Below are 23,675 nucleotides of genomic sequence, written 5' to 3'. Positions count from 1 at the left end.
TATTGCCATTATTATTCTTCAAATAATTTCCAAAATCATTTTTAACAATCATTCTTTCTTTCATGTATGAGTCCATTTCATCTAACTTTTCCTTTATAAGTATAATCATTTGTTTTAACTCTGAGTTTTTAGTATATATATATTTGTATGTGTATGTGTATTAAACATACTTTAGTATTAGTATATTAAGACTAAATTATGATTTCTTTGTGAATTCCCAGGTAAGGAAACTTTCTTCTACCTGGACAGGTTGGCACCTACAACCTATGATCACAACTAGGGGCAGCTAGGTGGCACAGAGGACAGAGTACTGGGTCTAGAGTCAGAAAAACTCATCATTGTGAGTTCAAATCTGGTCTTGGGCACCTCAGACTAGCTGTGTCTGGGCAAGTCATTTAACCCTTTTTGCCTCAGTTTCTTCATCTGTAAAATAATCTGGAGAAGGAGATGGCAAACCACTCCAGTATCTTTGCCATGAAAACCCCAGATGGAGTCATAAAGAGTTAGACACAACTGAACTGACTAAAGAACAACAAATAGGTGTAATGACCCTAGGTCTTTCTGGCATCAAGGTCACCTCTCTATCCACTCTACAATGTTTCTTGATACTCCCTTGTTTCATATTGCCCTTTTCCCACACCACATCACAGACTCTGGTGATATTCATGAAGCAAAAGCAACAACGTAGTGAAAACAAAGATAGGAAGGGAGGCTAAATTGGACCAAGTATACGTATGTTGAAGTATACATCTATATTGAAGATGATTCAGTTTTTATGATATTTGGACACAATTCTCAAGATATATGAGAGGGGGAAATACATAAAAGACTTGGAGAAAATAGATCTTATGATTACCCACACACATAGAAAGGTACCCAAAAAGACTCAATAACAAAAGACTAAGTTTTCTATTTCTATAAAATCATGAGAACAATCTCTGAAAATATGAATAATATTCTGAGTGAAAGTATATTATTAGGCATTTCACAAAAGATATTAAGGTTTGATCATCCCCCCATATTCTGGTACCAGCAAACAATATGAAGTTTTAAGTAGATGTTGATCCTTCACAATAAAAGTATCAGACCAATTAATGAATTTGCTAATCGTTCTTCCCTGAAATGTACATTAGCTTCTATTTGGCCATGGTGACCCAATAGATAATGACTGTCCTCATTATCCTAGTTAATAGACTGTTCTTATTAGTTGCTCTCACATGGTAAAATATAATTATGTAGCATTTAGTTATAAGTTCTCTCAGAGTCTTCCAAATTTTTATTTAATGTATGCATAAAAGCTATAGGGACAATTTTTTGCTGTCAGACTCTTTTTATATAATTGTGAAGCCTGCATAGTCATCTTGAAAGTATTTGTGACAATGAAAGAACAGTCGAGTAATTTGGCCAGGTCACACAAGAGGAGAGGTTATAGTGTCACATTCCTGCTTCCATCCTCTTCATTAATTCAAGTTTACAGTGACACTGTGAGTGGCAGGTAGTAAATACAGATCACATGTTGAATCTACTAGTGTTCAAATGAAAATTTTATGACTGATGTTAGCCCAGCAGAGTTGATTTTGAGTCTTTTCACAATTTTGTTAACTAGATTGAGAAAATAATACAAGAATTTTTCATGGAAATTGTTCAAGAATCCAATCAAATAATGAAAAGAAAGAGGAATTTAATTTAGTGATGAACCTGTTGCCCTTGGTCACATTTATCAAAACTCTCACATGTTTGTGAATTCTAAGACTTCTACTTTGAGGTTTAACCATCCTTAACTGCATTGGTGATTTTGTTTGATTAGCTAAAACTATATTTAAAATCATGAGAGATAGCTTTTGTATTTGTTTTCAATTAAATCTCTTGAGAAGCTGCATGGTATAATAGTTGGAAAATTGGCTTGAGAGTTCTAAAGACTTGAGTTTAAGCCTTACTCCTGACATATAATCTTGTGGCACTTTAGTCAGTTAATTCTCAGTGCCAATGGCAAATCTCTAAGGCTATCATTGCAGAGTAAGTGTTTATCTACATAGGTAGAGAAAGTTCTATCTCTAATTGAGAGAGGCAGAATTGGAATCAAAAAAGAATAAACACTTCAGAACTGGAAGAAAGAAAAGTTCAGTTGAAAGAGAATTCTCTACTTCCTTCATTGGAACCTTTAGAATTGAATCAACAAGCATTTATTAAGCAAATACTATATACCATGGAGGGTGCTAAATTTTGGGAATAAATATACAAGCAAAAAGAAAGACAGTTCCTGCCTTCAAGGAACTTATGTTCTAACAAAGGGAAATAACTAGCAAAAAAAGGAAGCTGAAGGGGGTTGGGGGGGGGGGGTAGCCACATAAGAGTGTGATGGAAAAAAGAATTCCAGAAGTCAAAAACTGAAACAGTGAGGGATGATGGAGGATGATTAACTTAGACTCTTCTTAAGATGGAGGTTCCAGGAGTTAGAGGATAGAGTCAAAAGGTGGAAGAACCTTCAAGGATTAATAGGATACTGGGAAATGGTGATGGATTTAATTGGCATCAAAAATTGGAAAATGAGGGGCTGCCCTTCAATTGGGGAATGGCTGAATAAATTGTGGTATATGTTGGTGATGGAATACTATTGTGCTCAAAGGAATAATAAACTGGAGGAATTCCATGGGAACTGGAATAACCTCCAGGAACTGATGCAGAGTGAGAGGAGCAGAACCAGGAGAACATTGCACACAGAGATGGATATGCTTTGGCACAATCGAATGTAATGGACTTCTCTACTAGCAGCAATGCAATGACCCAGGACAATTCTGAGGGACTTATGAGAAATATGAGACACTATCCACATTCAGAGGAAGAACTGTGGGAGTAGGAATTTGGAAGAAAAACATGTGATTGATCACATGGTGTGGTGGGAATATGATTAGGGTTTTAGTGTTAAAAAATTACTCTATTGCAAATATGAATAACATGGAAATGGGTTTTAAACAATGATACATGTAAGCCCCAGTGAAACTACTTGTCAACACAAGGAGGGGAGAGGGGAAAAGGGTAGGAAAAATCATGAATCATGTGACCATGGGAAAATATAAATAAATAAAAAGAAATTTTAAATTCAAAAAAAGAAATTGCCCTCTAACAAAGGATATATGGGATTTAATCCTATCTATAACAGTTCAATACAAGTTCGAGAGTATTTGTGGTAAATTTATATACATACTGTTCCTACTGCCTAGAAATATCCATTCTGTCTCTGCTGCCCCTAGAATACAAAGCTCACGGAATGTCAAGCATCTTTATGGTTTCAAGTTTCTGATTTCTAAAGAACATTTCCTTTCAGAGTATTTCAGTATGTAGCTGTGCATTATCAGATGCTAAATCAGATAGTTTCCAGGAGTCTGGTAAAAGCAGTGAGTACTTAGGAAAAGAAATATGGAAATGAACAAGCTGGGAAAATCTAACTTCCAGCTTCCTGGTTCTTTGGGTTTGTGCTTCATAGCCATAGTTAAATTAGATTTAATTAAGTCAAAATAAATTAAAAATCTTAACTTGGTGACTCCTGGGAAAACTATGCATTCTGACTTTACAACATGTAAGTTGTATTGTCAGCACTTGGTCAGCACTTGGCACCACTTTCTGTAGTCTCTTCTTACAAATTCTTTATTAAAAATATCACTTTTACCAAAGACTATTTACTGAGAAGATGTGTCAAAAACAAAAACAAAAACACATACCTCTCCCTTCCCCCTGCCCTCTGCCCCCCCCCCCCCCCCCGCCAACCTTCCTAAACTGGAGCACACTCCCCCTCTTACTACCTTGGTACCCTGAAACAGACTTATAGATTCTTACCTCCAAGTTCATTTCCTTTTGAAAAGTGGCATCTGCATATCTCTTAGAATGATCTTGGACAGATTTGGGGGTAGATAGCCATAATTTTTAACACATCACGAAAGAAAATCTCTTCTTGTCCTTTGTAATTAGCTCTAACTGCAAAGGATTTTTATTGTTAACAATGCAACCTGTAACATTTTGACGTTCATTATAATTGCAATCATTTCTGCTTAACACAGATTTAATTCAGGTGCCCTGATAATGCATCTCTCACACATATAGGTCTTTTGGTGTGGCACATTTGATTAGAAATTAGTGAGTTTAAGGCCAAAACATTTGTTAAGAAAATGCTGTTCAGGTGAGGACTTTTCAGTAATTTTTTTCCATAGAAGTTTAGAAACTTTGAAAATCAATTTTTACTGTGCTCATAAATCATTGAAGAGCAAAGTTTATGAATCTCCATGGGAAATGTAATTAAGTATATTGGGTTCTCCTAGAGGAGTAAAATGCCTACGGCATTCTTTCTCTGTCCCTCATTAAAGATAATGGTACTTAGTGACCCACTTCCTTATCTACCACCTTCATTTAGGAAAAAAAAATGACTTTCTCTTGCAGTTCCTCGTCAGCCAGGAGTGAACAATGACCTGTTTGAAATATTTGAAATTGAAAGAGGGATCAGTGCAGAAGATGAAGCCAAAGATGATCCAGGTAGATTCCAGCATCTCTATTTACATGTTAATGAACTTTAATTCTTTTTCTCCCCCTTCCATGGTTGGTTATTTCAAATCTTAACTTGGTGACTCTTGGGAATACTATGCATTCTGACTTTTTCACACTACCTTTGTGTTGCCTCTGAAGTTAAGGCACTTGAGCCAAAACTATTGATTCATGCTATTTGCCGGGATTTTTAATGGAATCAAACAACTTTTAAGTTGTGTTGTCAGAACTTGGCACCATTTTCTGTAGTCTCTTCTTACAGATAGACTCAGTTGGCATTTCTGTCGGGAGAGGTTTCATGCAGTTTCCAATTTGATCTCAGAGAGATGGTTGAGTCAAGATTGTGAGACATTGGGGGAGGGGACTGAAACATGGAAGAGAATATGAATTTAGGGGAAAGATTCAATCATCTCTACTTTTCTTCAGATGCCAATCTGATTTTTGTAACCCACTGAGGTGTTTTGATTCTTTCCTTTAGGTGTTCTGATACACAGCTGTAATTTTGACCATGGTCTTTGTGGATGGATCCGAGAAAAAGATGATGACTTACACTGGGAACCAACCAGAGATCCAACAGGTAAAAGCATTTAGTGGCAATATCTTGGGTATAAGACTCCATGGTGCCTACTAGGAAACTGGAGATATGTGAAGCAATTACAATAATAGGAGCTTGTAAGACCTTGGACTTGGGGCCATAAGCAATCTCTGAGGCTATGTAGACCAAACCTGTCATTGTACAGATGAGAAAACCAGGTTCCCTAGAGATGAAGTGACTTGTCTGAGGCTACACAAGCAGAGCATGACAGAAGCATGATAGAAACATAGTTCCTCCAACTGCTCCTTCCCCATACATGTTCCCTGACTTATGTGACACTTTTCAAAGCATTTCACATTAGACTATCTCAGCTGATTCTTCAGTAAGCAATTTGGGGATGTAGATTGGGCAGAGGGTATTGGTTCTTTATTTCCTATGAAGTAACTGGGGCTCAGAAATGTGTCCAAAGCCACACAGCTAGCCAGGGGATAGGGGCAGCTGGGTCTCTTCTGACTGAAGGAGGAGACCAGGGTTTGAGAATAGAAAACCTCCAAAACTACTCGTGTTAAACCCTAAAAGTTACTTATCTAGCATAGCCTGAGAGATTTGATTTTATAGGTATCTACCACAATGTACCCTAGAACTAGGGCAAAGTTTTTCTCTATGTAAATTGTTTTGGAAATGGCCCTCTGGAGGACTTCTAAGATTGCAGATTTTTTCCTCATCTAAAATCTAAATATTGAGTAGGTTTTCATGTAGCCCATCTTCATCCCTTCCCTCCCTGGCAGTGGTCAGTGACATAGATAGTACTAGTTGGGAGATGATGGTGATGATGCTTATAACACTTATAAATGACATTTTGAGATATAGCAGGTGTAACTTGCTGTAGGAAATTCTGATGTATAAAACCTTCAGCCAACAGAATAAATTAGGGAGTGTAGTTCTGTCTGTCTGTCTGTCTGTCTGTCTGTCTGTCTCTCTCTCTCTCTCTCTCTCTCTCTCTGAAGGATTCTTTAATTTACATATGGATCTGTTACTGTTTTTTTTTCCTTAAAAAAAAACAAAACCTTCCATCAATGTATATGACTTGCGTTGAGCAAATTCAACAGATTCACAACTTTCCAAAAGACTGATTTGTGTAAGGTATTGCTTCTGGACTTTTGTTTTTGTTTTTGTTTTTTATTATAATTGAACATTTCTAAATGCCAAAGACTTGAGAACAGAAGATTGAGGTTCTCATGCTCACTTACTTCACCTGGCAGGAGAGTGGAATGGATGTTGATGAGAGGTTGGAGATGGTATGATAAACCTTGAAAAATAGTTCATGAAATTAGGCAAGGGAAGAAAAACAGCATGGTGGAGTATGTAGACAGAGAGAATACCTTAAGGTCAGTGGATCATGGATCCCATTGACTGTCTAGTGAAGCCTTTTGGATCACTCCAAACATATAAAATATAGTCCACAGAATTACAAAGGAAATTAATTATAAAGAGCTATAATTATCAATATAATAAAATTATAATAATGAGCTAGATTTTATATAGTGTTTAGATTGCTAAGTGTTTTACAAATATTATCTCATTTGATCCATTCAGTGACTGTGAGGGGTCCATTGAGAGACTGTGAGAGGTCCCCCAAATTTTAAAAAATCTTGCTCTACATTGATATCTAGGGGATTTGTCTCTAATCTTGACTGGAGTCTCATAACCATGAAATCCAGGCTTGCTTCAGAATATTGCCCAAATCTCTACTGCCAGCTCCTGAGCCACAGTTTTCTCTCTGATCTTCTGAGGCGACAGAAGGTAATCTGTCTCCCCACAACTTTTCCCCAAGCCTTCTTGACTACATCCCTGCCAGAGCCCAGTCTGTCTCACTTCTTTTCCTATTCAGATTCTCACCTGATCCAAACTATCATAGTACATAGTGATAGTGCCTATTACTTCTATCTGCATTAGAGATCATTTTTTATGCTAGAGTTGTTGACCAGAGAGTGATCTGAGCTCATATTTGTCTAATAGACTGAGGGTAGCATGGACCATTATAAGAGGGATGGATTTAGAGTCAAAGGGCTTGGGTTTGAATCCTGGCTTTGCAATTAATATCACTGAGACTAAGGATAAGTCACCACCTCTTTGTACCTCAGTTTCCCATCTATAAAATGAAAGGAATGGACTAGAAGAAGCCTTTGGGATATTGTGATGATGACAAAAATGACAACAATGATGAAGATGACAATGATAGCATTTATATGGTATTTACTCTATGCCAGACCCTGTGCTAAATGCTTTACAAACATTATTTCATTTGATTTTCACTACAACCCTGGGAGGTAGGGAAAGAAAAGAAATAAACATTTATCTAAGTCCTACCATGTGCCAAACACTATCCTTTTTTTAAATTTAATTTTATTGATTAATTAAGAAAAATTTTCTATAGTTACACGATTCATGTTCTTTCCCTCCCCCTCCCATAGCCAACACACAATTCCACTGGGCCAAACACTATCCAAAGCACTTTCTGTGCTCTCATTTGAATCTCATGACAACTCCGGGAGAGAGTTGTTATTATTTCCACCCATTTTACAGTTAAAGAAATTGAGATAAACAGAGATTAAGTGACTTGCCCATGGTCCTCTGGTAAATATGTTTTAGAAAAAATGTTTAGAAATTTTTTTATTTAGAGAAATTTAGAAATAGGATTTGAACCATATCTTCCTGGGTGGCATAGTGAACAGAGCACTGAGCCTGGAGTCAGACTCAACTTCCTGAGTTCAAATCCAACCTCTGATACTTACTAGGTGTATGACCTTAGGCAAATCATTTAACCTTATTTGCCTCAGTTCCCTCATCTATAAAATGAGTTGGAGAGGGAAATGGCAAATCATTCCAGCATCTCTGCCAAGAAAACCCCAAATGGAATCATGAAGAGTCGGATACAACCAAAAACCAACCAAATAGCCAACAACTTCCTGAGTGGTAAAATGGATAGAGTTCTGGGCCTGGAGTCAAGAAGACTCATCTTTCTGTGTTCAAATCTGGCCACAGACACTTACTAGCTGTGTGATCCTGGGCAAGTTTGTCTCAGTTTCCTCATCTGTAAAATAAGGAGGAGGATGAGATGACAAACCAATCTAGTATCTTTGCCAAAAAAAAAAAAAACCCAAATGGAATCCCAAAGTGCCAGACGTGACTGAAATGATTAAACAACAAGAACAACTTCCTTACTCACAGGAAAGCTCTCAGTCCAGCTTTCTGTCAAGAAGTTAACTCGAATTAATTCTGTAAAGAAGTTGATTCAAATTTATCTGAGTATTCCCTTATCATATGATGCAGCATCTTCTTATTTACAGAACTGTCATTAATATCCTTGAAAAGTATTTTTCCGAAACCTTTTTTAAACCAGCAGGTCCTACCAGGGACAATGAGTTCTCATGTATTTTCTTAACCTGCTTTGCAGGGTGTGGAAAAAAAGGGGGATCAGGTTTTCCCCTTAGGCTCTCATTCCTGATTTTGAAAAAAAAGAAAAGAAAACTCTCTTTTTATTCAAAATGAAGGAACTTTTTCCATGGCATGGTTCAGATACCTCAAGACAAAGAGAGATAAGTGTAGCCTCCTTTATCAGAGTGAGACTCCAAAGTCCTGGCAGCCTTTGCAAAAAGATCATTTAAAATTGCTATTAGTTTGACTTCCCCTGTAAGACCCTCTTGTTTGCATTCTCCATCCAGCAGATTGATAGTATTAGTATCCATTTCCAGAGAGGATTAAGATAATCCTAGTTATTGTCTTTTTATAATTGAACATCATCTACCCACAGTAATCTCACACTGCAGACAGACCTGAATACCTGTCACTATTCAAAAGTTGACACATGGGAAGATTTTCTAGTTTCTTATAAATACTTAAGATTATGAGATTTTTATTACAACTTTTATGTTCATTGTAATTTGGCTATTTTTGTTATAATTAACATTCTTCATAATTGTTATCATCATTTTGTTATGATTTTTTGGCATAACAAGTAGAAGGGACGTAGATGGGTGCAGGCAGGAGCTCCCTCCTTGAATGGATCCATGGTTTCACAGATGTTGGTACTTAGTCCATTGGTGTTGGTTCCATTGGTTCCAATCCAATCAACCTTTGCCCTGGAAGATGTTGGTCCATGTCTTTGTAGAAAATCGACCAAAAGACTGAAGGTCTTTCTCCTCTGGCTCTCCACTTAATGGATGTTAATGTAACCCTCAAGGGGCTGCTAGGTAGCACCTTAGGAGCCAGGAAAACTCTTCTTCCTGAGTTCAAGTCCAGTCTCAGACACTTACTTAATAGTTGTGTGGCCCTGGACAAGTCATTGAATCCTGTTTGCCTTGGTTTCCTCATCTGTAAAATGAACCAGAGAAGGAAATGGGAAACCACTCCAGTATCTTTGACAAGAGAACTTCAGATGGGGTCACAAAGAATCAGACATGACCTTAAATATTCAAACAACAAAAATGTAGCACTAACCATGGGACTAGTCTAATTTCCCTCTCCCTGTCCTTTATACCCATGCCCTTGGTATAGGAAGAAGATGCTCTGAATCATCTATCTAGATCTTGATACAGCTAGGTGTGCAATGATAGAATACTGAGTCTGGAGTCAGGAAGACCTGAGTTTAAAGTCCTATCTCAGATGTTTACTAGGTCTGTGATCCTGGACAAGTCACTTAACTTCTTCCTCAATTTCCTCATCTATAAAGTGGGTATAATAATAGCATTTACCTCCCTGGGTTATTGTGAGGATCAAGTGAGGTAATATTTGTCGAATGCTTTGCAAATCTCAAGTGCTAGATAAATGTTAGCCCTTACTTTTTAAATTAAAAATAAATCCTTACCTTTCATCTTAGAATCAACACTGTATATTGGTTCCAAGGAAAAAGAACAGTAAGGGCAAGGCATTGGAATGGGAGTTAAGTGACTTGCCCAGGATCACTCAGCTAGGACATGTCTAAGGTCAGATTTGAACCCAGGGCCTCCCATTTCCTTATTATTTTCAATAATAATAGTAATAATACTGATGCTTCTATACATCCATGACCTCATTCATGTGGGTATTCCTTTTACTAGTGCCCTTGGTGCCTTCTGATCCATTTCTTGACCATGGATCAAATGGGCAGAGTAGTTAGAATTAGAATTCATGACAAACGTGCAAATGGATTAAAATTATTTAGTGACCACCATCTTCAAATCCTTCTGATTTCTTTTTTATTAATTTATTAAATTTACTTTTTATTATTAAATATTTTTTTAATTTATTAAATAGGGTTTGTTAAATAGAGTGCTAGGCTTAGTGTCAAGGCAAGAATCTCTCTGGAAAGAATAAGAGAGGAAACAAGAGTAAGAGAGGATGTAGTAGAATGACCACTGACTCTGGAGTCAGAGGGCTTGAGTTCAAATCCCACCTTACTAGCTCTGAGATTTTGGGTGAGTTACTATACTCCTTTGTCCTTCAATTCCTTTTCTGTAAAGCGAAAGGGTTGTATTAGATGGCTTTTGAGACCCCTTCCTGCTCTAGATCTGTGTTCCTAATTGAGTATCAATTCATCAGATATTAAATGCATCTTATGTGCATTTGAATCCAGGTCTCTAGGATAAACTCCAAACTGTAGGGCAAAAATGAAGAAAAGGAAAAGAGGAACAATGTATGCTGGGAATGATTGGGAATCCACCATGTTAGACAGGAGGGGAGATATGTATGCCATGGCTCATGCCTGCATGCAGCTTACAATTTAGTTGGAATGATGAGATAGATTGAGACATAATATAATTGAGAATGGGATAAATGCTGTAAGTGGAATATAATGTTATTAGAGCTAATCAAAGAGAAGTTGTTCAACGGTTTTCCCAATGTGCCTTGCAATGAATAATGGAAAACAGAGTGACAATTAATGAAGTCACTTGAATTAGAGAAAAATAAGCCTTATTTGGGAAAGAAATCAATGCTATCTCAATTCAAGATTTTTAATAAAAACCAGTGGCATTTGTATAGTACTTAGCCCTCTGGTTTTCTAATGTCAGGATCAGTATATTTAACATGAAAGGTTTTCTATTGATATTGTCTAGATGCCCAGCACAGAGGAATTGGCTGGATTTGGAGTCAGAGGACCTGAGTTCAAATCCTAACTCTGTTGCTTAAATATCTATGTGAATCTGAGCATGTGACATAATCTTATGTGACCTTAATTTTTCTTCATCTAAAAAATGAGAGGACTGGGCTAGATGTTACCCATCATGTTATGATTTTAGAACATTATATCTTCAGAAAGATCAATTGCAGTTGCCTCAAAGACCAATGCAGAATTGCTTAATGGGTAGCAATATATTAATGATGATTCTAGGAAGTGGCATAAAGGTATCACTTAAGACATGGCAGCTAAATGTGCAATGGATAGAGAACCAGCCTTAAAGTCAAGAAGAGCCAAGTTCAAATTCATCTTCAAACACTTCCTAGTTGGGTGACTCTGGGCAAGTCATTTAACTTCTATTGACCTTAACCATAAAGTGCAGATAATAGGTAATACTTCTCACAGTTGCTATGAGGATTAAATATAGTAATATTTTAAAGTACCTAGTGGAGTGCCTGGCACATAGTAGTGTGTAATTAGAATTTTGTACCCCAGGACTCTGTTTCCCAGAATCCCACTTTCATCCTTATGGAATGGGAAACAGAGTCCTGGAGTACAAAATTCTAATTACACAGTAGGCACTTAATGCATATTCCTTTTCTTTCCCACTTAACATGATATTAGTCCAAAGAGAAGTTGGACTAAATGACTGCTAAGATTCTATGCATCAAGCGATGATCCTAGACCGTCCTACTTTCAGAAGAATAAAAATTAAAGGCAACCCAAAGACCAATGCAGAGATGTTTGGTGGATATCAATTGAAGAAGGCTGTAGCACATTAATGATCATAATGACTGCAAGTGCTCTAAAGGACAGTATCTAAGACATGTACAACTAGAGGGGAAGGTGGGCGGGTCATTTAAGTTCAAGTGAGGGATGACTGACCAATCATCAACAGCCATTGAACTATCAAACTAAAATATATTTAAATGGAAGCCATCAGCATATGGGTTGGGGCAAATTTATGGGAACAATCCAGAATTCAGTGCAGTAAGTGCCTACTACATGCAACACACTGTGCTCTGTGTTGAGGGAGATACAAAGCTAAAATAGGAGTTAATTCTCACCTTTGCAGAGTTTACAGAGGATCACATTACAAAATGAGACACGACGAGGGCATTGAGAGGTGCAAAGTGCTGTGGAAGGTCCAAGGGGGGAAGGTTTTTGTTGCTTGGGGAGTACCAAAAGTCAATCCACAAGCATTTAGTAAGTACCTGCTTTGTGTCAGATATTTTTGCTAAGCTAAGAATCAGACAAAACTCTAATACCTGATCTGGGTTTTTAAGTATGGATTCAGCAGATAAAGAGAAATTATCACCAGTTTTGTCAATTACCAAGAGATTTATTCATAGTGAAATGCTTTTTTCTGATCAATCTCTTCCCCTGGCAGTAAGGTTAAACTAACAATAATCTTGAGATCAAGAAGAAAATTGGTACAGGAGAATAGGGTGACAAATAACTCAGTGTAAGTGGATGAGCATGTCTGAGTGTGTTTCTGATTCTTTTCCTAAGCAAAAAAAGAAATTACTTTTAAATTATTAGTTCTTGTTCTAAAGACATGGCTGGTACAGCTAGGAAGTACAATGGATAGAGTGCCAGAATTGGAGTTGGCAGGACCTGGGTTCAAATGTGGCTTCAGATATTTTCTAGTTGTGAGACCCTGGACAAGTCACTAAAGTTCAATTGCCTAGCCCTTGCCTCTCTTCTGCCTTAGAACTGATATTAAGACAAAAGATAAGGAGAGAGAGAGAGAGAGAGAGAGAGAGAGAGAGAGAGAGAGAGAGAGAGAACCTGATATATAACCAGCATCAGTTTCTAGGGTGACTTAAATTCAAGTCCTGCTTCAATATTTAATGTTTATGTGACCCGAAGGAAGTCATTTCTCAGTGCCCAAGGAACCTCTATAAAACTAAGTGACCAAGAAGGGGTTGGCATGAATTAATAGATTACATATCATCAGGAGAAAATTAAAACATGGGTCCTGTCTAAAACAAAGTTATTTTATTTTATTTTTTTAAACCCTTACCCTTCTGTCTTGGAATCAATGCTGTGTATTGGTTATTTTAGAATTCACCTACTAATGCAACTAATTAAAAATCAACAGTTAATATAAAAGAATGGAATTTAAGACATAACTTTTATATAGTTTAACCTGAATGTTTTATTGGATCTCCTAATATCTAGCTTTAGCCATCAACAGATTTCTGGTTAAATAGCAGAGTGACCCATGTGGGAAAGAAAAGATTTCCAACATGAATAAAATGACCAATGTTACTGGTCTTCCCATTCTAGGTGGGCAGTATTTGACTGTCTCAGCACCCAAAGGCCCAGGTGGAAAAACAGCTCGCTTAGTGCTACCTCTTGGCCACCTCATGAATTCAGGCGATTTGTGTCTGTCATTCAAGCACAAAGTATCTGGGGTTCACTCTGGCACACTCCAGGTGTTTGTGAGAAAGCATGGTACTCATGGAGGAGCCCTATGGGGAAGAAATGGCGGCCACGGCTGGAGGAAAACACAGATCACCTTACGAGGTTCTGCTATCAAGAGTGTAAGTAAGACTGCAGAGTGATCAGTGTCTATGGGGTTCTCTTTATAACAGAGAAGCTGGGAATGAGTGACAAGCATTGTAAATTATTCTTCATTAAAAAGCCAGAGTGGAGAAAGCCTTGGTCTCTTCACCAATTAAGGCTCTGAAAAAGTTTGAGTTTCTTCTCGTTCAGTTGGCTTCACTAATTATCTCTATTCACTCTATTATTCACTGCAAAATTCACCCTGGGAAAAGGGGACAGAAGCAAAGATCTATCATGGTCTCACTAGAAAAGACTTTGAAGTATGGTGGTGGGTAGAGACTGATATAATGATTTTTTTTTTAAATTTTGACCAACAAAGACTCCGTTTTCCTCCTCTTCCCATTTCCTCATATTCAAACGTTTGAGAATTATGAATGATCAATAGATATTCCTTGAAAGGCTGAAAGATTTCTTTTAATCAGAGATTACTGAGTGAGTCAGAAAGCATCCCTCAAACTAGGTATGTGAACATCAGTGGTTTTCTTTTCTGTTTTATACAGGGCACAATGGAGTAAGTATAAGAGAGGATTATGAGACCATGGATGACCTGGTTTAAGTAACAATTGGTTTTAAAATACCTAAGCCATAGTTGTAATACTTAATTGTAATTGCAATGCTTAATTTCTCTTTTATACATTGACTTTAAATAAAGAAGATTAGGGCAAAAGTGGTATAAATCTTAGTAAAGTGCACTTAACATTGTTGCTAATGAGCCAAGTCACAATCAATCAATCAATTGACTTTTATTAAGCATCTCTTATGGACCAGGCGCTATGCTAAATACTGGGATTTTTTTTTAAGGCAAAAATATTACTTGATCTCAAGGAGATACAATCTAATGAAATTGTTTTTTTTGTTTTGTTTTGTTTTTCATTTAAACCCTTACCTTCCATCTTGGAATTAATACAGAGTTTTGTTTCCAAGGTAGTAGAGTGGTAAAGGCTAGGCAAAAATGAGGGTCAAATGACTTGCCCAGGATCACACAGCTTGGAAGTGTCTGAGGGCACATTTGAACCCAAAGATCTCCTGTATCTGGGTCTGGCACTCAACCCACTGAGACACCTAGCTGCCCCTTATCTTAGAAATGATACTAAGACAGAAAAATGGTTGATCTTATATCTTTGATCTCATCACTGTGAACACTCTGTCTACCAATACACCCTCTTTATCTAGCTCTTACTGCTCTTCTTCCTTGCAATCAATTCTCAGTATAGATTCTAAGACAGAAGGTAAGTGTTTAAATTTTTTTCTGTGAGGTTGAGTGGTGGAAGTTCATTGGAGAGGAAGAGTTGCACAAAGGTTTTAACTGATGACCCATGATTTGCCAGAGAAGACATGTCTGGACACACACACACAGAGTTCTGCAAAAAGGACATGTTGTCATTTTTCACTCTCAGTTTTAATAATTTTTTTTTACTTCTAGACTCTTTCCCAATATTTTTCACATTTGGTTAGCATTCCTGAGTAGGAGTAGCTTGTAGTCCGTAGCTAAAAAAAATGGAAAAGATTTCAGAGTTCAGGACTTCAGTGTGATTTTTTGGATTCCTGTCATTTTGAGGCATTTTTAAAGATAGGAGGGATTGTCAGAGCAATTTTGGCTTTCTCTGTGACTAAGCCACCATCTTGGCTCTACCCCACTGTTGGATTTTTTGATAGAACAACTTTGTAATTCAATCTCATCAACTTCTTATAGACAATCCAATAAGTTGTTCATGTGGAGTACAAACGTGAGATCTGAAGCAACTTAGTATTTTTTTGTAAAAATTCCAAACAAAATGGTTGCTAAAAAGTGGAAGTTGGAGTGGGGAGAAGAGTCTTGACTGTTGCTGTGTTTCTTCTTCTTAGGTCATCTTCAAAGGTGAAAAAAAGCATGGCCACTCCGGGGAGATTGGATTGGATGACGTGAGCTTGAAGAGAGGCCGGTGCTCTGAAGAACCCTAGCTCCTCCAACACTGGCAATGAGCATCTGCTTGGTTCCCACTCCTCCCTGCTATCCCTACCTCCTATCTCCCTTTCCATCAGGCTGAGAAGAGCTGGGTCAGGAGCAAGATGGGTTGGAGATCCAATTCTTGTTGGCCTGCTTTGTGCAATTCCCAATGAAGAGTAAAACTCTCCTTTACATAAAGAACCCCCATGATGGTTACCCCTTCGTCCATTGTCTCTTCTGGTGCTGCAGTGTACATGGGACAAAACACATCCTTCATCGTGGCTCTGAGATGCCTCTGGAAATAAGGAAGAAGATCACATTTTGGTGGGGAGTTAAAAAAAAGGCAACTCCCTATGGAAAGGGAATCCTACTAAGTGTCCCTTGCTGTACCAAATGTAGTAACCGTTTCACATGTGATACAGTCTACCTGTAGAAATGGTTTATTCTCCTAATTTAAGCTAGCTCTAGCCTGGAACCAAACTCTGGTTGTCTACTTACTGCCATTTTTTTAAAGAAAGAAGGATGTGTATGTTCAATGTCAAATTACATTTATTCTTATGTTGTATCCATTTTTTAAAAAAAGAGACAATTATATAGAGTAGGCATTGCATCCCTTTAATATTGGTAGAGCTGTGTTTTCTGTAAATGTGCTATTGATATTATGTATTTATGTGTTCCTAATATTTGCAGACTCTAGCTGTAAGATAAAAAGCAGCTTGTGATCTCTTGAGCTTAGAAAGACACATCATGGGAAATCTCATCCTTTTCTATGACCCTGTGCTGTAGGCCTGATAGAAAACTGTAAATATCATCTCACTTTGACAGGATAAGGCATTGGTGTGAGCTAAATACATATTTTTATAACATAATTGTCTTAATTCTGATTAATCCAGACCAGAGGTGTCAAATAGGTGGCTCATGGGCCACATTGTGGCTGGCAACACTCCCCCTGGGGTAGCCTGAAGGAGACTAAAACATCATTGGAGAATATTTAACAAAATAAATAAAACTATATCAAGCCCACAAGGATTCTTATATACAGGTGTTGTGGCCCATTTCTATTTGAATTTGACACCATTGATCAGAACAATTTTGATTAGAATCAGCTCCTTCCTTCCTGCTAAGGGTAGCAAACCATTGCTTCATAGTACACAAGTGAATTTCTGGCATCTTATGAATGAGTAGATTTCTAGTTTTCAATTCATAGAAGGGACTGAGGAGTTCTAGTCCAAACCCTGTTTTTTTTGGATGAAGAAACTAAGGTCCAAAGAGAATCTCAAGGTCAAAGGTTACAGTTCTGTATATGAAAAGGAAATCAAAGGCCATCTAGTCCCCACCACCACCATTTTATAGATGGGAGAACTGATGAACAAGGAAGTTCAGTCAATTGCCCATGATCCAATAAATCTGCCACAAATAAATGGCAGAGGCAAAATTTGAACTCAGGTCCTTGGATTCCAGAACCAATGCCTTTCCCATTGTGCCATATAGAATCCTGAATATATTAACACCCTTCATTGCTTGAAGCCATGATTTCAAAGGCAAACATGGTGACAAATAGCTATTTGCTATTATCCTATGTCTCTCTCTTGAGAAATCTCTAAAATTTCTACTTGCTTACCAGGAAGGAGGGAAAGGAGTCTGTTGGCATTTCTTTAAGGCATTTGTTATACTTTACCAATTTTTAAAAATTTGATATGTAATTTATATGCCAGAGTATCTACTTGGGACATGAAGAAAGTTGGGGGAAGTAGTGTTTATGAGATGCAGTGGATTGGGTTAGTGTGTATATAGGCAGCCATTTATTTATAAGGACCTATCACCATTTTAGACTAAATGAAACCAGATTTATATTTATTCCCAACCAATTTCAACTTAAGTATAAAAGCAAATGCATCTTAGAGGCAACAATACTTCTTAAACATTTATTATTCACACTGAAAAAATAAAAAAATAGTTTCTGCAGTTCTGCCAGAACTCTCTTAGAGGGTTGGGAGAGAAAGGTCTAGGATGGAACATTTAAGGAACTGGGATCAGTCAGTTTGGAGAAGAAAAGATTTAGGGGCAAATCAATGTTGATTTCCAAGGATACAAAGCTCAGTTATGAACCATCCTCTGTGGTTCACATACACTGAAGAAAATAAGAAGAAATAAGATTAGACTATAGTGTAAAGGGGAATTTCCCAGCTAGGGTAGTTGGAAATTCAAATTGTTTACTGAGGGAAGTGGAGCTGAGGACTCTCTCCAAAAGGCTTTGAAAACAGGATAGCTTGTTTTGTTTTGTTTTAGTTTAATTAGGATGTCTAGTCCCACATCAAGATAGATTAAAAAAAAACAACTAAAGAAACTCCCCAAACACCTTCCACCTGAAGGATGGCTGTGCTCAGGTCAAACAACACTGTTTTGACTAGGTCTGAATCTTATCAAGTTCTTTCACAACTTCTTTGCTCTTGTCCTAATTTGATTTTTCCATATATCCCATTGATCCATGTAGATATCCTCTTCCCCAGTGCAGATGGGCAATCCATCTCATCCTCAAGTCCTACTTGAGGTCAAAGAGTGATTGACTAGAAGGAGTTAACAAATGTTAAATCTGGAAAAGACCTTGCAGGCTAGCTAGTCCAATCACCTCACTTTCTCAATGAGGAAACTGAGGCCAAGAGAGTTTAAGGTACTTGCCTTAGGTCATATGTAATTAAGTGACAGAGGCAGGATTTGAACCAAAGTTCTTTGATTCCCAAGCCATTGTTCTTTCCACTGTTTCCTGCCAGGATTCCAGCCTTTGACTTAACAGTATCCCTAACACTATTATTGGAGTGCCCAGAAGGCAAATTCAAGCTTTCTGTGAGCCCCTGTGTTGCTGGAGAGAGTTGGAGGAGGAAGTTCTTGCTTTGGGCAGATGGACAGAGGGGCAGGGCATGCAAAAAATGTCTTCAGGCACTGGGAAGAGGGGAAATGGAGCAGCGACCTGAGTGCCATCTCTGCACATGTGCCACATCTTTGCCATTGCTGCTATATAGGCTTCTAATATGTCTGGTGATAGCACCTGAGGGAATTTCACTTTGTCATTAAAAAAATACTCTGTCCAGGAGTAGACTGACTATAGAGGAGAAAGAACATCAGAGAAATTTTGTTCAGCAGGGGAGTGGCAGAAACCTCTCAGGAGAAGGAGGGTGATTAGTCTCTTGGGTAAACAGGTAGAGCACTGAATACTTCAGTATCAAGGGCTTTTGTCACCTGGATGGCCCAGTTTCTCACTTTCTCAAATAGCAACACTCATGGAACAGTGGAAACCACTGAATGTTTCATCATGTACTGGGAAACAAGAAGGAAGGCATGAGGTGAGAAATAGAACTTGTCATAGGTCAATATAAATTAAGGGGCAAGGAAACTGAACTTGGATTTCTACATATAAAACATTTCTGCCATTTGCTTTTCTACTGGCCAAATAACTGCACAGGGAAAAATAGAAGGAGGAAATAATTGAAAAGTCCACTTGTAGGTGCCAATAAGATATTACACTAAACAGATGGAAGAAGTTATCAAAAGTACTGTATAACATCTTACTGGTTTATTATTTAATGTTTTCTAAAATGAAAAAAGTTAATGGTTTTCCATAATGGCTAAAAATAAAAATGTTTCTTCACAAATGTCAATTGGTGTTTGATAATTCTGTGTGATGATTTCTTTAGGTTTCATTATTTTTGTAAGAACTTAGAAGAGACAGCTGTAGAAGGAATTTGTTCAGATGTTTCAGTTGACTCTTCTTTACCCCATTTGGGGTTTCTTTGGCAAAAATACTGAAATGGCTTGCCATTTCCTTCTTCAGTTCATTTTACAAATGAGGGAACTGAGGCAACCAGGGTTAGGTGATTTATCAAGGGTAACACAGCTAATAAGAATCTGAGGATACATTTGAACTCAGGAAGATAAGTCTTCCTGACTCCAGGTCTAACACTCTTTGCTCTTTGGCAGTGAAGGCAAAACTTTTAGAGACTTGAGTACCTAAACTGCAACCCTCATTCCACATGTGACCCCCCACCTTACCCTTGACAGGAGACAAAGGAAGCACTCCCATTGGGCTACTGAGCAAAGGGGTGGATGATGTGAGAAATGTCCTCAGTGCACATAAAGAAGGGGAAGGGAACAGCCCCCTCTGGCTCGTGTACCATAGGTACGCCAACATAGTTCTATGGCATCACCTGGCTGCCCACAGAAGACAGAGATTCATTATAATGTTAGGGTAGAGGATAAAGATATGTTTTACATGTGCATTTTTATCAAGAAAGTGATATAACCTTTGATATAACTGATAGTAGTGTAGCAAGTTATTCTATTTCAGAGCTTTACTATGTCCTGGTTGGTTTATTTAAATACAAGAACTTAGCATCTGGTTCTCCATTAGGGATTTCTTGGATAATAATATCTGGAATTATATTGGATAGTTGGTTGGGGTGGGAATTTTTCTACAATCCCAAATATGATTAGGTAGATAATTTCAACAGGATTCTTATCTGAGGCATTTGGAGGTGAATAACCAACATCAATTTTGTGCTTTAAGTTTGCAAAGTGCTTTTTATATATTATTTCATTTGCTCACAACAGCCTAGGAGAGAGGTGCTATATCATAAACTTGATTTTACAAATGAGAAAACAGGAGAGGTGGAGTCAAGATGGTGGCTTACAGGCAACAAAAGTTCAGACCTCCATAAACCCTTACTGATCAAAAACACAATGCTTCAAGGGGACTAAAAACCAAATCTAAAAACAGGACAGAGATAGGGAACCCTCCTCCTGAACCCAACTTAAAAGGTACATCCCCCAAAAGCCTGAACTCTACAACAGGTGGGTTTAAGGGAGAGGAAGAAGGAAGGCCCCAGGACCCCTCACCCACCTACAGCACTGAGCCTCCAGTGGTGGCTAGAATCTCTGGTTGAGCAAGGGCACTAGTCTGGAGGGAGAACCTTACTGGCAAAGCTGTGCCGGGTCCAGGGATTAGAACACAGGCAGTGTAGTGGCAGCTGGAGGAGAAGTGCAGAGCAGTCAGCCCAGTCCAAACTGAAATGTTCCATCTTGCCCCACCCCCCACCCCCTGTTTTCTGGAGGTTTTGGCCTCAGGTCACAGCCAGTTTTGCAGATCAACTCTGCCCTGGCTCAATCTCATTAATAGGACAGATAAGAGGGCAGGGAAGATCAAGCTCCAATACCCCTCCCCCACAGACTGATTTGAAAGCCTCACTGACTGAGCTCTAAGGGCAAAGGCTTTAACAAACTACAGGCAACAACCTTGACAACAAGGCAGTAAGCTCAGCTGCTTCAACTTCTGCTGTCCTCCAGGGAAGATCAGACTACCTGGTCAAACAACAGAAGAGAGAAGAAGCCCCTTCAGAACAGAACAGTCCAAACTCACAGATCCAGCACAAAATAAGAGGAGCAAGATTACAGTCAACATGGTTGAAAGAAGAGGGAAATATGAGTAAACAACAGAAAAAGAAAAAAGAAATTACAATTGACAGCTTCTATCTAGTCAATGAACAAAGAGCAAATGAAAAGGAGAAGGATCAAGGAACACAAAGCAAAAACAAGGAAACTTTGGGGAATTGGAGGCAGGCATTGTAAGAACTCAAAATACAATAAAAAAATTAAAAGAGACTGAAGACAACTGGGAAAATAACTTAAAAAGCAAAATAAATCATCTGGAAACAGAAAATAGTGTCTTGAAAGCCAAAAATTAATCAGCTTCAAAATGAGGCAAAGGAGATGAAAGATGAGTCAAAGATGATGAAAGATGACCTCCAAAGAAAATCTGACCTGAAAGAGAAGGATGACCAAAAACCCAGAGATGAAATTCAGTCTTTAAAAACTAGAATCCAACAACTAGAAGCAAATGACTTCACAAGGCAGCAGAGGAAACTGTAAAACAAAATCAAAAGAATGAAAAAATTGAGGAAAATATGACACACCTCATCCACAAAACAGAAGACTTAGAAAACAGGTCCAGGAGAGACAACTTAAGAATCATTGGTCTACTGGAAGTTCATGACAAAAGAAAAAGTCTGGACATCATTCTACAGGAAATTATCTAAGAAAACTTCCCTGACATTATAGAGCAAGAGGGAAAAATGGAGATTGAAAGAATCCACAGATCACCTCCTGTTCTTAATCCCCAACTGACAACACCCAGGACTGTTATAGCCAAATTCAAGAACTACCAGACCAAGGAAAAAATATTACAAGCTGTTAAGAAATCATTCAGATACCATGGAACTACAGTTAGGATAACACAGGGTCTGACTGCATCTACACTAAAGGACTGAAAGGCATGCAATATGATATTCCAGAAAGCAAGGGAACTAGGTCTGCAACCAAAAATCATCTAGCAAACCAGCAAAACTGACGATATTCTTTCAGGGGAAAATATGGTCATTTAATAAAATAGAAGACTTCCAAACATTCATAAAGAAAAGACTGGGATAGTCTGACTGAATAGAAAATTTGATGCCCAAACACAGAACTCAAGAGAATCACCAAAAAGTAATTAAAAGGGGGGAAAATATTTTTAAGGGACCCTATAGGTTAAAATGATATGTATTCCTATAAGAAAAGAGGATATTGGTAACTTAAAAATTGTTATTATCACCTAGGTAGCTAGAAGAAATATACTAGAATTATAATTAGAGGGAACAGTGACAAACTGTATAGGATGAAATATCAAGGCATATATATATATATATATATATATATATATATATATATATATATATATATATATATAGAGAGAGAGAGAGAGAGAGAGAGAGAGAGAGAGAGGCTAAAAAAAGAGGTTAATACTAAGAGAAATGGGAAAAGAAACAAAATGAGGTAAATTTATATGTTATTAAGAAGCACGTGGTGGGAGTGGGGGAGAATACCAGAGAATACCAATACACATGAAGGGTAAAGAGGTTGGAGACAGGAAATACTTAATTTGTACATGCATTGGAATTGACTCAAAGAGGGAAGAACAATTAAATCCATTGTTACAGAGAACTGATTTGCACTCTATAGAGAAGTAGAAGGGTAACAAATGGACTGGTGGGGAGGGAAGCAATAAAAGGGAGGGTGAGGGTGTGGAGGTAGTTTAAAAAGACTGTAAAGAAAATAAGAGGGGAATAAGAAGAGGGGTAGAATGGGAAGTAAAATAAGGGTGGGAATTAGGGGGAATGACAAAAAAACAAAACACTGGTGTAGAAGGAAACAGTGAAAGAAGAAAGGGCAGGACTAGGAGTAGAAATCAAAATGTTGGGAAAAACACAGCTGGTAATCATAACTCTGAAGGTAAATGGAATAAACTCACCCACAAAATGCAAGCAAAGAGCAGAGGTGGTTAAAAACCAAAATCCTACCATATGTTGTCTACAAGAAACACATATAAGGAGGGTAGACACACATATAGGAAAGGTAAGCAGATGGAGCAAAATCTATTGGGCATCAACTGAAAAAAAGAATGCAGGAGTCCCAATCATGATATCTGACAAAGCCAAAGTAAAAATAGAACTAGTCAACACAGATAGGGACGGTAATTACATCCTGATAAAAGGCAGTATAGACAATAAGGAAATATCAGTACTCAATGTATTTGCACCAAATGGCATAGCATCCAAATTTCTAAAGGAGGAACTAGTGGGGTTCAAGGATGAAATAGATAGAAAATCTATACTAGTGGGATACCTGAACCTTCCTCTCATAACTATATAAATCAAACCAAAAAAATAAATAAGAAAGAGGTAAGAGAAGTGAATGGAATCTTAGAAAAATTAGAGTTAATAGATATATGGAGAAAAATAAATAGGGATAAAAAGGAATACACCTTCTTTTCAGCAGCACATGGTACATTCACAAAGATTGGCCATGCACTAGGGCATAAAAACATTGTAAACAATTGCAAAAGAGCAGAAATAACAAATGCAACC

General features: G+C 37.8%; 1 protein-coding gene across 4 annotated transcripts in view; it reads left to right on the top strand.

Moving 5' to 3' along the window:
* NPNT (nephronectin) overlaps nt 1–19,379 on the top strand; it is a 123,192-nt gene extending 103,813 nt beyond the window's left edge. For all 4 annotated transcript variants that reach the window (XM_007495835.3, XM_007495837.3, XM_001367090.5 and 1 more), the window contains 4 exons: nt 4,432–4,524; nt 5,012–5,110; nt 13,518–13,774; nt 15,642–19,379. In XM_007495835.3, the coding sequence (XP_007495897.1) occupies nt 4,432–4,524; nt 5,012–5,110; nt 13,518–13,774; nt 15,642–15,737 (545 nt within the window). In that variant the 3' untranslated portion in view covers nt 15,738–19,379. The remainder of the gene's footprint in view (nt 1–4,431; nt 4,525–5,011; nt 5,111–13,517; nt 13,775–15,641) is intronic.
* Nucleotides 19,380–23,675: the final 4,296 nt, after the last annotated feature.

Source organism: Monodelphis domestica, chromosome 6, assembly GCF_027887165.1.
Source record: "Monodelphis domestica isolate mMonDom1 chromosome 6, mMonDom1.pri, whole genome shotgun sequence".
Lineage (NCBI taxonomy): Eukaryota > Metazoa > Chordata > Mammalia > Didelphimorphia > Didelphidae > Monodelphis > Monodelphis domestica.
The sequence above is the reverse complement of the archived record's forward strand: the minus strand, read 5'-3'. Positions and strand labels throughout refer to the sequence as shown.